This window comes from Artibeus jamaicensis, unplaced genomic scaffold (genome assembly GCF_021234435.1).
Source record: "Artibeus jamaicensis isolate MK-2021 breed Jamaican fruit bat unplaced genomic scaffold, CSHL_Jam_final scaffold_286, whole genome shotgun sequence".
In the NCBI taxonomy this organism is placed as follows: domain Eukaryota; kingdom Metazoa; phylum Chordata; class Mammalia; order Chiroptera; family Phyllostomidae; genus Artibeus; species Artibeus jamaicensis.
The window spans coordinates 1005010-1017305 of NW_026522034.1; the positions used below are offsets into that span (position 1 = coordinate 1005010).

The 12296-nt window shown below is 47.5% G+C and overlaps 1 protein-coding gene across 1 annotated transcript in view; it reads right to left on the minus strand.

The window, feature by feature from the left end:
* RUFY1 (RUN and FYVE domain containing 1) overlaps nt 1-9170 on the minus strand; it is a 47484-nt gene extending 38314 nt beyond the window's left edge. The window contains exon 1 of the mRNA XM_037136389.2: nt 8650-9170. Within this exon, the coding sequence (XP_036992284.2) occupies nt 8650-8923 (274 nt within the window). The 5' untranslated portion in view covers nt 8924-9170. The remainder of the gene's footprint in view (nt 1-8649) is intronic.
* Between the last annotated feature and the right edge of the window lie 3126 nt (nt 9171-12296).

A 12296-nucleotide genomic window follows, 5' to 3' on the forward strand; every position in this document is an offset into this window, starting at 1 on the left:
AGCCTGGGTAGGGCTAAATATTCTCAATCTGCTCAGCAAAACCTAACACTAGATGCTAGGAAACGAACACCCACCTAAACGTTTCATCTTGGTTGTAAGAGAGAACAATGACTTAAGTAAAGCATTTGGGTCAGGGGTGGTTTAATTATTTTAAATTTTGAGAGAATCCTATGTATTAGATTTATAAATTGGATGATGGGCAAAGGAAAAAAATTGTAAAACCTCATCCTGGAAGGTGTAACCCTGAATAGACCAATAACCACAGAAGCAAAGATTGTAAAGATTTAACCTTAAAGAAGGCAGTGGTCTTCCAGTGGCAATACATATCCAGGCAGTCTTGCAGAGGGCTGGGCAGGCCCACGTGGTTTAAGGCAGTGACGCCCAGGCCTTCCTGTTCCACAGGTATGCTTTCTTCTCCCATTCCCCAGAAGAATGTCACTTCACTCCCTGCCTCCTTATCTTCCTCTTGATACAGTGGCCTGGGGTGCAGAAAGTCCCACATGTGTCCTGACAGGAAAAGCTTCCAGTCCCTCATTTACTGCAGTTAGTTCAGGAAAACTGAACGAATGGCTTCTAGCCCTCTGCTGGGTATCCTAAATTTAGAAAGTAAAAAAAAAAAAAAATCACCCCCACTGCCACCAAATTAATACATAATTATTTTCAGCCAGTCTCAATACTCAATATTCTAAGATGCGCCATTAACTTGATGGACATATTCCATAAATTAAATGAGCCAAATGGTAGCTCCAAGTTTTTGATGAAAATGGACTTGAAATACACATGAACTAAGTCTTTTTGTCAAAAAGATACTATATCAGCAAAGGTGTAAAGAAATAAGCAATATTTAGATGTCCTCAGCCATTCTGGGTGTCCTGGGTTAAACAAGGTAATTAAGTAAAAGAATTACAAGCATAATTGCCATTCAATAAGTCTTAGTAGAGCCTTTTTTGGGAAACTTCCCAAAGGTTGGGAAATTTTTCTTAAAGATTTTAGTTTTTTTAGAGAGAGGGGAAGGGAGGAAGAAAGTGGGAGAGAAACACCCATCAGTTGCCTCTGCTGTGCACAGGGGACTGAGTCCGAAACCCAGGCACGTGCCCTGACTGGGAGATGAACTGGCAAACTTTTGCCTTGAGGGGTAATGCCCAACCAACTGACCCACGCTGGTTAGGGGTGAAATTTCTTTAATATGACTAGGCTGCAGCCTTTCTTGCAAGTCAGGTGATTTTCATTCGCTTTGAACAAAAAAAATTTTTTAAAGATTTTGTTTATTTATTTTTAGAGAGAAGGGAAGGAGAAAGAGGGAGAGAAACATCAATATGTGGTTGCCTCTTACATGCCCCCCACTGGGGACCTGGCCTGCAACCCAGGCACATGCCCTGATTGGGAATTGAACTGGCAACACTTTGGTTCCCAGCCCACGCTCAATCCACTGAGCTACACCAGCCAGGGCATGAACAAAAAAATTTTTTTAAATTACTGACAATAGATCTATGTGATTTTGGGCACATAACTTAGGTGTTCAAAGACTTGAGCAACACTGCTCTCACGAAACTGTTTGTGTTTCTTATTTATATGAACCAGGTTCTTCTCAGGGATCACATCTATAAAATCGATGCTGAGTCCTATCACATTATATCAGCAAATCATATTCACACATCTATAGACATGTGCTCAATGAAAAAACTAAGGCCATTTAGCTGCTCTCAGCGCAATTCCATGAAAAATTTATGTATAACTATGTATGAAATTAAATTCCTTTTATCAACTTAGCATCACCAATAACTTTAATAGTAATTCATTCCAGAAAAAAAATTTTATACACTTAGAGTGTTAGTCACAAGAAAAGTTTATTAAATTTTTATTTACATACTTTTGTCTGAGACATATGATAGGATGACCAATAAAAAATTATAGGACATATGGAAATGGAATGGAAGGAAAATGTAAAATTTTCAAATATTAAATAAACTTATTTATTTCAAATCCTGAAGGCATTTACATACCACTTCATACACTTACTAGTGATGTAACAGTTTTATTTCAAAAAGTCAATATTTAAGCCCTGTCCAGGTAGCTCAGCCGGTTAGAATGTTGTTCCAATATGCCAAAGTTCCAGGTTTGATCTCCCGTCGGGGCCCATACAAGAAGCAACCAAAGGCCCTGGCTGGTGTGACTCGGTGGATTGAGTCTTGGCCTGCAAACCAAAGGGTTGTGGGTTCAATTCCCAGTCAGGGCACATGCCTGGGTTATAGGCCAGGTTCCCAGTTGGGGGCACATGAGAGGCAACCACACATTGATGTTTCTCTCCCTCTGTTTCTGCCTCCCTTCCCCTTTCTCTAAAAATAAATAAATTTAAAAAATCTTTTAAAAAAGCAACCAATGAGTGCATAAATAAGTGGAACAACAAATTAATGTTTCCCTTTCTCACAAATCAATAAAAAAGGATAAAGTCAATATTTACAATGAGCCAGAAAATGTAATCTAAACTTTAAAATTATGACAAAAAATTTTAAATGTCAACTTTAAAAGCTGAAGTTTTCTTAGGGGGTCATGTGAGCCAAAAATGCAAAGACTGGCGTTTCAGGTGGTCAGCGCTGGAGGTAGCAATGGCTCTCACCGCTGACCCTCCAAAGGGGCCGCGCACTGCAGCCATCTCATCCACCACCTCTGCTCCGCCAGTCACCTATTCCCATTCGTGCTCAGTGGAGACGTATGGAAAGTTTGAGCGGGGAAGATCTTTAAGCCAGTCCATTTCTCAGTTTCACTGTGGTCGGCAGTTAGAGAGACAAGAGCAGAGCAAGGACGGTAGGCCAGATACAGGTCACCAGGAGGGAAAGCCCCAGGTGCCTAGCAACAGGCAAAACTGTGAAAGCACATACCTGGCCCCCAGGGTGACCTTTCCCCCTAGCATATTGCTGAGGCAGGAGACAGACAGGAAGGCGGAAACCCCAGAGGACACAGATCCTGTTCTAAGACTGGTTGTTCCTGCTTTCTGGAAAAGCGCTGAATTACGGTGACTCATGAATGTAGAGAAGATGCTACTTGACCCCTGCTTCACTGTAATAGCATCATAATAAATTAACATTGTGCGACCCCCTTCTCTGGTGGCCAATCAAGGAAGATCATGGGAGACCACATGGGCAGCAGCTTTAAAGTAATATAACTACTTGTACATGAGCGACAAAAGCCCACTTAAACTACCCAGGAAGGATCCACCCTGTAAGAATAGAATCCCTCCAGCCTCTGAGGTCAGTCCCTGCTCGGAGTTGGCCTGCTCCCACGTTCTGTGGATGCACTATCCTTTAATAAGTCTGCTGTCTCTCTCTCTCTCTCTGCTATAAACTTTCTGCGGGTTCTGTTCAACTCTTTGTCCGCAATCACCGAGAACCTGGTTACCTGTGCCTACCTGTGACATCGCTGGTCCTGCAGTTTACACCCCCTGACTTTTCATATTGCTGGTCACATGGTTCAGACCCTCCCCTAACCCTTCTTCCCCTGGCATGTCCCCAGCCATGCAGGTCAGACCCCTTAGATAGGAACACACAAGGAGGCCAGAGAACAGCCTACAGCAGTGAGACCCAGGACAGTGAGGTTCTGAACTGCATCATACACATCCAGGTCTCGGTTGTGTTTCAGCTCCAGACCTAGAAAAGCAGGAAACCAGACAAGCGACACCATGACTGCCTCAGGACCCCCTGTCCTGGCACCCACCAGTCAGTGGAGACAAGGATGCTGAAAGGACACACCTGGACACTGATGACTGTTGTACTGGCATCCTACCCGGGACCTCCCCTAAAATCTCCACCCTTAAAAGCCCTGGGGACGGAGCACCCAGGGCTCCCAGGAGAGTAAAAGGGTGCTGAGCTGGAGGTCTCCAAAACCTTCACTAACTCAGCTGGGGGAAGGGGAAGCAGAGTAGGGCTAAGAGTTACTTTGCATGTCTAAAGAACTTGGCCAGTGTTTCATTAATGCTGATAGATGCGCCTGCCTCCCTGGAAGCCAGGGAGATGGGTGTGGTGGTGGGGAGTGGTTCCTCGGTGGCTGCACCTGGGGGCGGCTTAGAGTCGGTTCCTACCTCACGGGAAAAGCCTGCCCAGACTAACAATGGCAGCCAACGAAGGCAGAAGAAACCAGAGTGCTGGCAGGTGTAACCCTTCACGGAAGGAGTCAGAAATGGAGTTCTGGTGGAAGATAGTGCTGGGATTTACACCCAAGTGTGGGGCAACCCTGCTCTCTTAGAGATACGGTGGTCTTAGCCCCGAAGCTTAGAGAGGAGCAGAAAAGCAGGATGTAGCAGCCATGCAGGGGTCTTGGACACGTGGTTTGCAGAGGATCCCCACCGACCCACCACAGGGAGGGGCCCGGCCAAGCACAGACGACTGGGAGGTGAACAGGAACCTGTCCAGCTCAGCTACAGACTTCTATTTCTTTTCCTGAGAGTCAGCACCCCTGACTGGCCTGGTTTGGCACAGGGAGGCAGGGCTGTGTGCATCTCTGGGCATTTCTTTTGTTTTTAAGGGAGTGGGGCTTAATGGAAAAGTTCCGCCATTATTTTAATTCTGTGTATGTTTTGAATAAATAGCTCCTTTCCTTTTCACGAGGCTCTGGCTTTGGGAGTCACAGGTTTTTTTTCCAGCAGCCCACAGTAGAACCCAGAGTGGTTCTGTTTCAGGACCACGTCTGTCTGTGCCTCCCCAACCCTAGGTGTGTTACCTTTACCTTCCTCTCTGCTACACGCCAAAGGCCTTTGTTTCCTGAGCTCATTCCTGCCACTGCTCACTCCTTCTACCTCTGTGACTTTCTACAGAAACTTTCTCTTACAGTCTGACTCAGTTCTGAATTCTTTCCCAGCTAGAACTCAGGTACTGAGGGTGATGGACTCAGGTCTGGTCTGACTCAATTGGTCTAACACCAGGTGCTGTTCTCACCTCCGCCAAGATTGCTACCTATGTGAACTTGGATCCCTAAGGTTCACTAGTCATAGTTCAACACAACATACAGTGTCACAAAATTCTACACTTACAAAATTGGTAAATAAATGGTCTGTCAGTGATCTCAACCTTGACCGTGTTAGGGGGCAGGGGCTTAACTCCCATGAGCATGGCGCAGACAGGCGGAGTTGCAGGTAACATGCAGCCGCCACCTTCTTGCTGGAAGAATATTGTCAATAGTTTTCAGAAGCTATTGATGATTTGAATGCTTATGTAACACCCACTAACTGCCTAAAAATTTTTAAAAATGCTTTTATACTTGCAAGATAGAAAAAAATGCAACTACCAGCCACAATCAGCTCAAAGGGCTGATAGTTTGTTGTAACATCTGGTACAGAAAGTATTTAGGAGGGGGAGTGGAATATACAGGGTTTTTTGTTGGGTTCTGAATTATACAGAAGTGACTGTATTCTTAGATTTTAGTTTTGAGTAGCTCTTTGATTTCTTGGGAGATTTTATCATACAATATGGTGTCATCCTATACTGACAAGGAGGAAAACTGCACTGGGAGGTGGGAGAAGTTACCGGCCTTCCTTTTGGAAGGACTCGCAACACAAAATAAACTTTGCCGTGGAAGAGGAGAGAGAAAGGCATACCCACCACCTGCCTAATGGCACGTGTAGAATCGGAGTGCCTTCTTCAGTGAGTGCCCACGTGCGAGTAAAGGAGAACATGTGCGGGGAACACCTGTGTTTTGCTACTCCTCCTTTACTCGGAGGCAGCATGCCATGTGCAGGTGTGGAAGTGTGTGTGCGTGCATCCTGTGCGCAGAGACTGCCGAGATGAAAGGACGTGCCACGGGCACAGACCTCCCAGGAAGGGTGGGACAGGGATGGAGGACTTCTGCACTGAGTCTTTTTTTGCATGTTGTGTTTGGTTTGGTTTCTCCATGCACTTTATTACCCTAAAAAAGAAAACACCCAAAACAAGGCAGCCCTGAAGGCGATCGCGGTGGCATGTTGTATGGGACAGCACTGCAAAACACACTCAGCATTCCACAACATTCTGCAGCACTTCCTTTTAGCCTCTATTACCCAAGACATTTTATCTGGCGAGAGTGCCACTCACACTGGCTCTCTGCTCCTTCACCACTTCCTCTGAGAAAGCTCATCCCTCACTGCTGTGGAAGTAGATCAACAGGCAAGAGGAATGAGCAGGCCCTGGCTGAAGGGTGGGGGTTGGGGGCCATCTTTTCCTAACCTGCTTTTCTTCTTTTTCTTTTACATCAATGTGTGGTTGCTTCTCACACTTTCCACACAGGGGACCTGGCCCACAACCCACACATGTGCCCTGCCTGGGAATCGAACCAGCAACTCTTTGGTTCACAGTCTGGACCTTAATCCACTGAGCCACACTAGCCAGGGCCTACCCTGCTTTTCCTGTCCTACTGGCTGGCTTCAAATCCAGGCCACCTTTGGGGACCAGCCTTGTAGCTCATCCTAGCTGCCCCCGAGTTACAGCCCTTGGTGAGCCATGCTCACAGTTTTTGCCAGGTCTGAGTGGCAGTTATTCACTGAATATTTTCTACAAATTGTCCAATTAAAAATCCATGAGTACAACTTACAGCATTTTGCTTATAAAATCAGAGGCGTCAAGGCATCAAGGTGTCGTGACTGAGCAAGGCCTTGAGAAGCAAATGTCTCTGTTCTACTGCTGCCTCTGCCGTTTCTAAATAACTGGGTCAAGCTACTTCTCTTGAATTCGGTTTCCCTCTGTATAAAGCGGGGATAATGAGGGTACCTATTACAAGGGGCTGGCTACTTGGGAGGAGGCAAGGAAATCAATCTCCCCTTCACAGGCCCTAAGGCATCACTCCTTCCTGCAGAGATGCAGTGGGTGTCTGGTCTGGGTGGGGGACAGGCCCCCCCTCAGCTGCCTGCTAGTGTGCTGTGGTGATGCCAGCCTGACTGTTCTGTCCAGGGGCTCACCAGGTGTGACCGCCCAACCTTCCCTGGGCCAGCAGTGGTCATACAGTCGGGTCGGGTTGGGAAGGGGTAGGGAGAAGCCCCAAGGGCCGGCCTAGTGGGCCAGGGAAGCCAAGAACTTGTTCTGAGGAGGCAGTAAAAGGTGGAACCACACATGGGCCACACTCCGAGTCCTCCTTCCCTAAATGCTCCTTTGTTCCACTGGACTTCACCTACAAAACAAAGACTCAGGGGTATAATTACTAAAAAATTCCTAGTGTAGAGCACTTCTCAGTGCCTGGCCCTGGGTGACCACACTGATTACACAGTGACTACACACAAAGAAGCCCATCCTGCTATCCCATAGTATTGTGAAGGTCCAATGAATTAATGTTAGAGATCTAAAACTAACATCTGGCACAATGTAAGTGTTGGCTATTATTCACAGCACTACCATAAATGAAAAACAAGTATTTTTCAAATACAGGGTGGGGCAAAAGTAGGTTTACAGCTGTATGTGAAAGTTTAATCATGCATTACTTATTAATTATTGTGTTACTTTCCATATGAACAACTGTAAACCTACCTTTCCCCACTCCTGTGTACATTTTTGTGCTAGGCACTGGCACATTCTATTTATCAGTGAATAAGTACATTTATTATTTGTTTACTACGTGCCATGAACTATCTGAGAGACCTCCCGAAGACCCTGAGTCCTGGCTCTCAGGACTGACTGCCAGCGGGTTGATGTACAGACACCCGGTGACATGTACACAGGTGGCAAGCTTGTGGGAACCAGGTATCTGTATTGAACAGGAGCTCTCATTACCTTCTAGATCTACTTTTTATTGCCAGAACCTCAAAAGAAGTCATATTTAGAAATTTACTCCACTTTTTTTAACCACTGAAATTTTCACAGTTCATTATTCTGGTGTCCGTGCTGACTTCTACAACAAATTTCCCAGTGGACAAGACAGAAGCAAGAAACCTTCGAGGCACACTAACGCTTCTTAGGGGGGGCACTGTCATCTTCGGTCAGCTCTGCTCCGCAGCACTTTCTATGAAGAAGAAAATGCTGTCACTGCACTATGCAATAGGTAGCCACTAGTCACATGTAGGCTAGAAAATCACCATTTAACGATTCCACTCTTCTTACAAATGTGCTGAAACTCTTTCTAGATGGCAAAGGGCTGTCAAGGACTGGAAGACATCATCGGGTCGCTCAAACAATACCGCCACTTTGCAGGCAGGGCGAAGTGTGATGCTGGGTCCAGCACACAGCTAGGCGGGTGGTGGCGGCGCTCCGAAGCTCAGACCTCACACCTGTACCCGCACCTCCTGCCTTCCACTTTGGTGCGGCGAGTCCTCCGGGACTGTAGAGGCGCTATCACACCCGCAGGTGTCAGGTGGGCTGGCATTTTGCGATTTACAACAGAGAACACTTCTGAATTCACTTAAGTATTTTTAAAACTTATACAGATAACCTAAGCTCAAATTCGTACATTTTCCTAAAGTTCTCCAATGAAAATAAGAACGCTGTCCGGGGAACGAAAGTGGGAGTCAACCCCCCCCCCCCCAAGCCAACATGCTCACTGGAGCGCGGCCACAGTGGGTACAGAAAAGAGAGGGCAAGTCAGGCGTGCGAACGCTTTGGTTTTTTACAACTCGCCTAACAGGGTCCGACCGTCCGGCTTCCACAGTCAAGGGCTACCGGTACCACTGGGAGCATCACGGAGCGCGCACGCCGGACCTACCTGTGCGCACAGCGCCCTCCGTCCCGTCCGCACCGCCTAGCCCCGCGGCTGCGCGCAGCGCGCCCCCGCAGCTGGCCGACAGGTTGCCTGTGGCCCGGCGCGCCAAGGTGAGGATGGGCGCGGACCAGCCCTCCGCCGCCGCCCGCCGCTTGGTCGCACTCTGCAGGTCCGCCGGGCCAGGCAGCTGGCTCCGGTCCACGATCTCAAACCCTTCTCCCGGCTCCGGCTCGGGCCCGCGCCCCGCCGGGCAGCCGTCGCCCCCGTCGGCGGCCATTTTGGCCGCGTCACGTGGCCCTGGCGACGGCGAGCTCGCGCCGACGGCGGCCGAGCTGCGTGCTCGCGGTCACACTTTCCTGCGGCTGGGTCGTTCTCTGTCCAGCACTATCCTTTCCCTCCCTCCTTGCACTCTAGGGCGGTTCGGGAAGGCACAGTCAGAACCCAAGCTGCGGGTTTCAGGGCGTCACCCTGGGCTTGCCTGCTCCCCCCTTTCAGGCGCGCCCAGCCCAGCCTGGAACCGAGCTCCACGGCCCCTTCTGTGACACTAGTTCCTCTTTTTAATTTCCATTTCCTATTTTACTTTTTCTACTTCGTCATTTTTCTGCGGCAGTTTTCAAGACAAGCCCTAAAAAGGTCAGGAAAGGAAATTCTGAGACTGGAGAGGCAGGAAAGAGTAGTTTCTAAAAATTAACCGAATAGCAGCAGTTTAGGAGGAAAGAGCATGCAGCAGAGGATTGGAAACCAGAAGGCCCGGATTCTTGCTCTTGAAACCGGGAAAGGGGCCCTGGGCTGCCTGTCACCTACCAGACCCAATACGCAGAGACAAGGATTGAATTTTTTTTAAAAGATTTTATTTATTTTTAGACAGAAGGGAAGGGAGGGAGAGAGGGAGAGAAGCATTAATGTGTGGTTGCCTCTCAAGCGCCCACTACTGGGGACCTGGCCCGTAACCCAGGCATGTGCCCTGACTGGCAATTAAACCGGGGACCATCTGGTTTGCAGGCCAGCACTCAAGCCACTAAGCCACAGCAGCCAGGGCTCTAGCCAGCCATTTTATAAGAGGGCAAAAGTGTAGGCGAGGGATTTGGAATCCAGGAAAGAGGCTAGTCAGATGAAAGCTGCAATCTGGCACCTTCCCTGACATGCTTTCACCCGGTCACTGGTCATTTTCTTCATCTGTGTCCTGTGTCCTGGGTGGTGGACAGTCCCTGTAACACAGTGGTTGGGATCCCACTTTGATGGCTTCTGGTCTCTTCTAAAGCACAAAGGTCAATTGCTTGTGGTCTCCTGGAGTCAGGGGTGGGTGCCATACCTGCAGTTCCTGAAACAATAGCTTTTCACATGCATTAACTACTAGGCTTATTAACTATGACCTAAAACTAAAACTTTTCTACTCTTCAATCCCCCATCATTATTAATTAGTTAAAAGTGACAATCACAGAACTTACCTCCTCATTCAACAAGGTTTTGCAGTAAGGAGCACAGGGCAGACGTTAGCAATTGTGATGACTGCTACCTAGCCGTGCTGCTTGAGCAAGGCACTCTACACTTGTGAGGAGTTACTGCCTCCTTCTGTCACTTGGGAAAGAAGGGGATTTGACAAAGTAGAAACCCAAACGTCACAGCATTTGACACTTTGTTCGCAAAGTACTTCATGAGGGCCTCATCAAACCAGAACTGTTTGGTTTGACTCCCAGAATGTTTAAAATTTAAATTCAGATTTTTTAGTTGTTGAGAGATACTGAGAAATCAAAAATATTTTGCATAAAACTCTGGACTTTGGCCTTCTCTTAAAACATCAGATTTGGCAACTCAGTGTTCCTGAGGGCAACAAACTGGTGGACGTCTAGGCACCTTGGTCCAGCCCCCTTCTCTAGTTTTCATGATCTGTCTGGTCCCCGAAGGCCCGTTGTTTTCGGTGGGTGGGGAGTGATTGAATAGAGAATGACTGAGGATTGCAGGGCACTGGGGTGTGAGGTCGTCTGTAACAGACAGGCTCCTGAAGGAGTCTCTCCAGGACAGTCACACAACGGAAAGCTTGTGTATAATGATCAGAGCCTGGAACCTAATTCATTCTGCGTAAAAACAAACTCTTTGGGGGGTAACAGTTTTAATGTGGTACCAAGCTGTGCTTCAGGAACAACCCCAAATCTCAGCAGCTTAACATAACAGGAGTACTTCACTTGCACAGTGGGGTTGCACCTGGGCTTTTGCAGGTCCCATCACTTGGAGCAGAGCTTTACATCAACACTAAATGCCCCAACCCTAAAGTGACAGATGCCACTCACACACGTTTCATTGGCCAAAGCAAGTCACCTGCCACCTCTAAGGTCACAGGAGTTAGAAAGTTCAATCCTACTAGGATCTGGGAAAAGGAGAAGTGGGAATATTGGCGAGAAGGATATTGACTACCATAAATGTACCCTGAATTTTACCAGAATGCAACTAAATTGATTTGTTCAGAAACTAAGAGTTATTCACCATTTCAGAACATCGCATTGCCCACAACAATGTTGGTTTTGGTACCTGAGATATTAAGACAGTGCCTGTGCTGCCACAGTCACAGGTGTTTTACACAAAGGTGCCAATGTTTGGTTACGGTACCTGTGTCGGTTGTTGCACCTCACTGACACACTGAAATGTATACAATAGACTCCTTTCCCATACTACAGTTAGGACACTAGTTGTTTGAAATTTTAAGTGTCGGTAGGCTGAGTGTCTATGATTTAATTTCAAATCATAAATGGGGCATTATAAAATATGTATTCCTGATAGGGTAGGCAATTGAGTGTGCTGGTTATAATCGTAAATTTCCTAGCAACACAACAGCAGTTTTAAGTGCTTTCAATTTTTACTTTACATGAGGTCAACTTTGGAGCAAACTTGGTAAGAGGGGTTTTGAGGGAGGAGGATGTGTGTGATTAAGTCAAAATAGTAACATTTAGAACACATCCTAACATATTTGTTATGTTATAATGTAAAGTTCCTCTCTGCAAGCATGTGACCCAATTCTCCCTTCATGACCCCACCCCAACCCCCACCTTTTCTTTAATACCATTGCCCTCTGTGTGGTTTGTCCCCTAGCTCTGCTGTCTGCTCGGGCCCTGTTTTTTGTGCCTTTTTCATCTGCCTGCCGCCTTCTCCTGAGTGTGAGCCCACCCTCAGCCCACCATCACTCTCACTTTTCTTTCCAGTCTTGTGGTGGGCTCTCACCACACTTGGACCCTGTCTCTCAAATCTGGCTCTGCCATTCTAGTCCCAGCTGCTCACGTGGATTCTCACCTGAGTTTTGCAATCCTCCTCCAGGATGTCTTCTTGTGTCCTGGGGCTTTTCCTTCTCTGTTTTGGACACCATAGCCCTTGGACTTCCTAAGGCTCAGGGCTGATCCTTGCACCCTCCTGCTTACAAATCTCCCTTTGCTTCCCCTTTGCAGGAGGCTTCTTCTTGTCTGCCTACTGCAGGTGCAGACCGCTCACCGGCTGCTCCATGTGGACTAGCAACGGAGTTATGCAGCACCTTGGGCTGGTTTGCTGATTTGCCTGAGCACAAAGCAATTCCCAAAAAGATCCTCCCAGCCTTGTTGGTTCTGTGAGTTGGCCCATCGGCTAAGAGTCCCTGGGGCCGTCCTTATTTCTTCTCACATGTACGA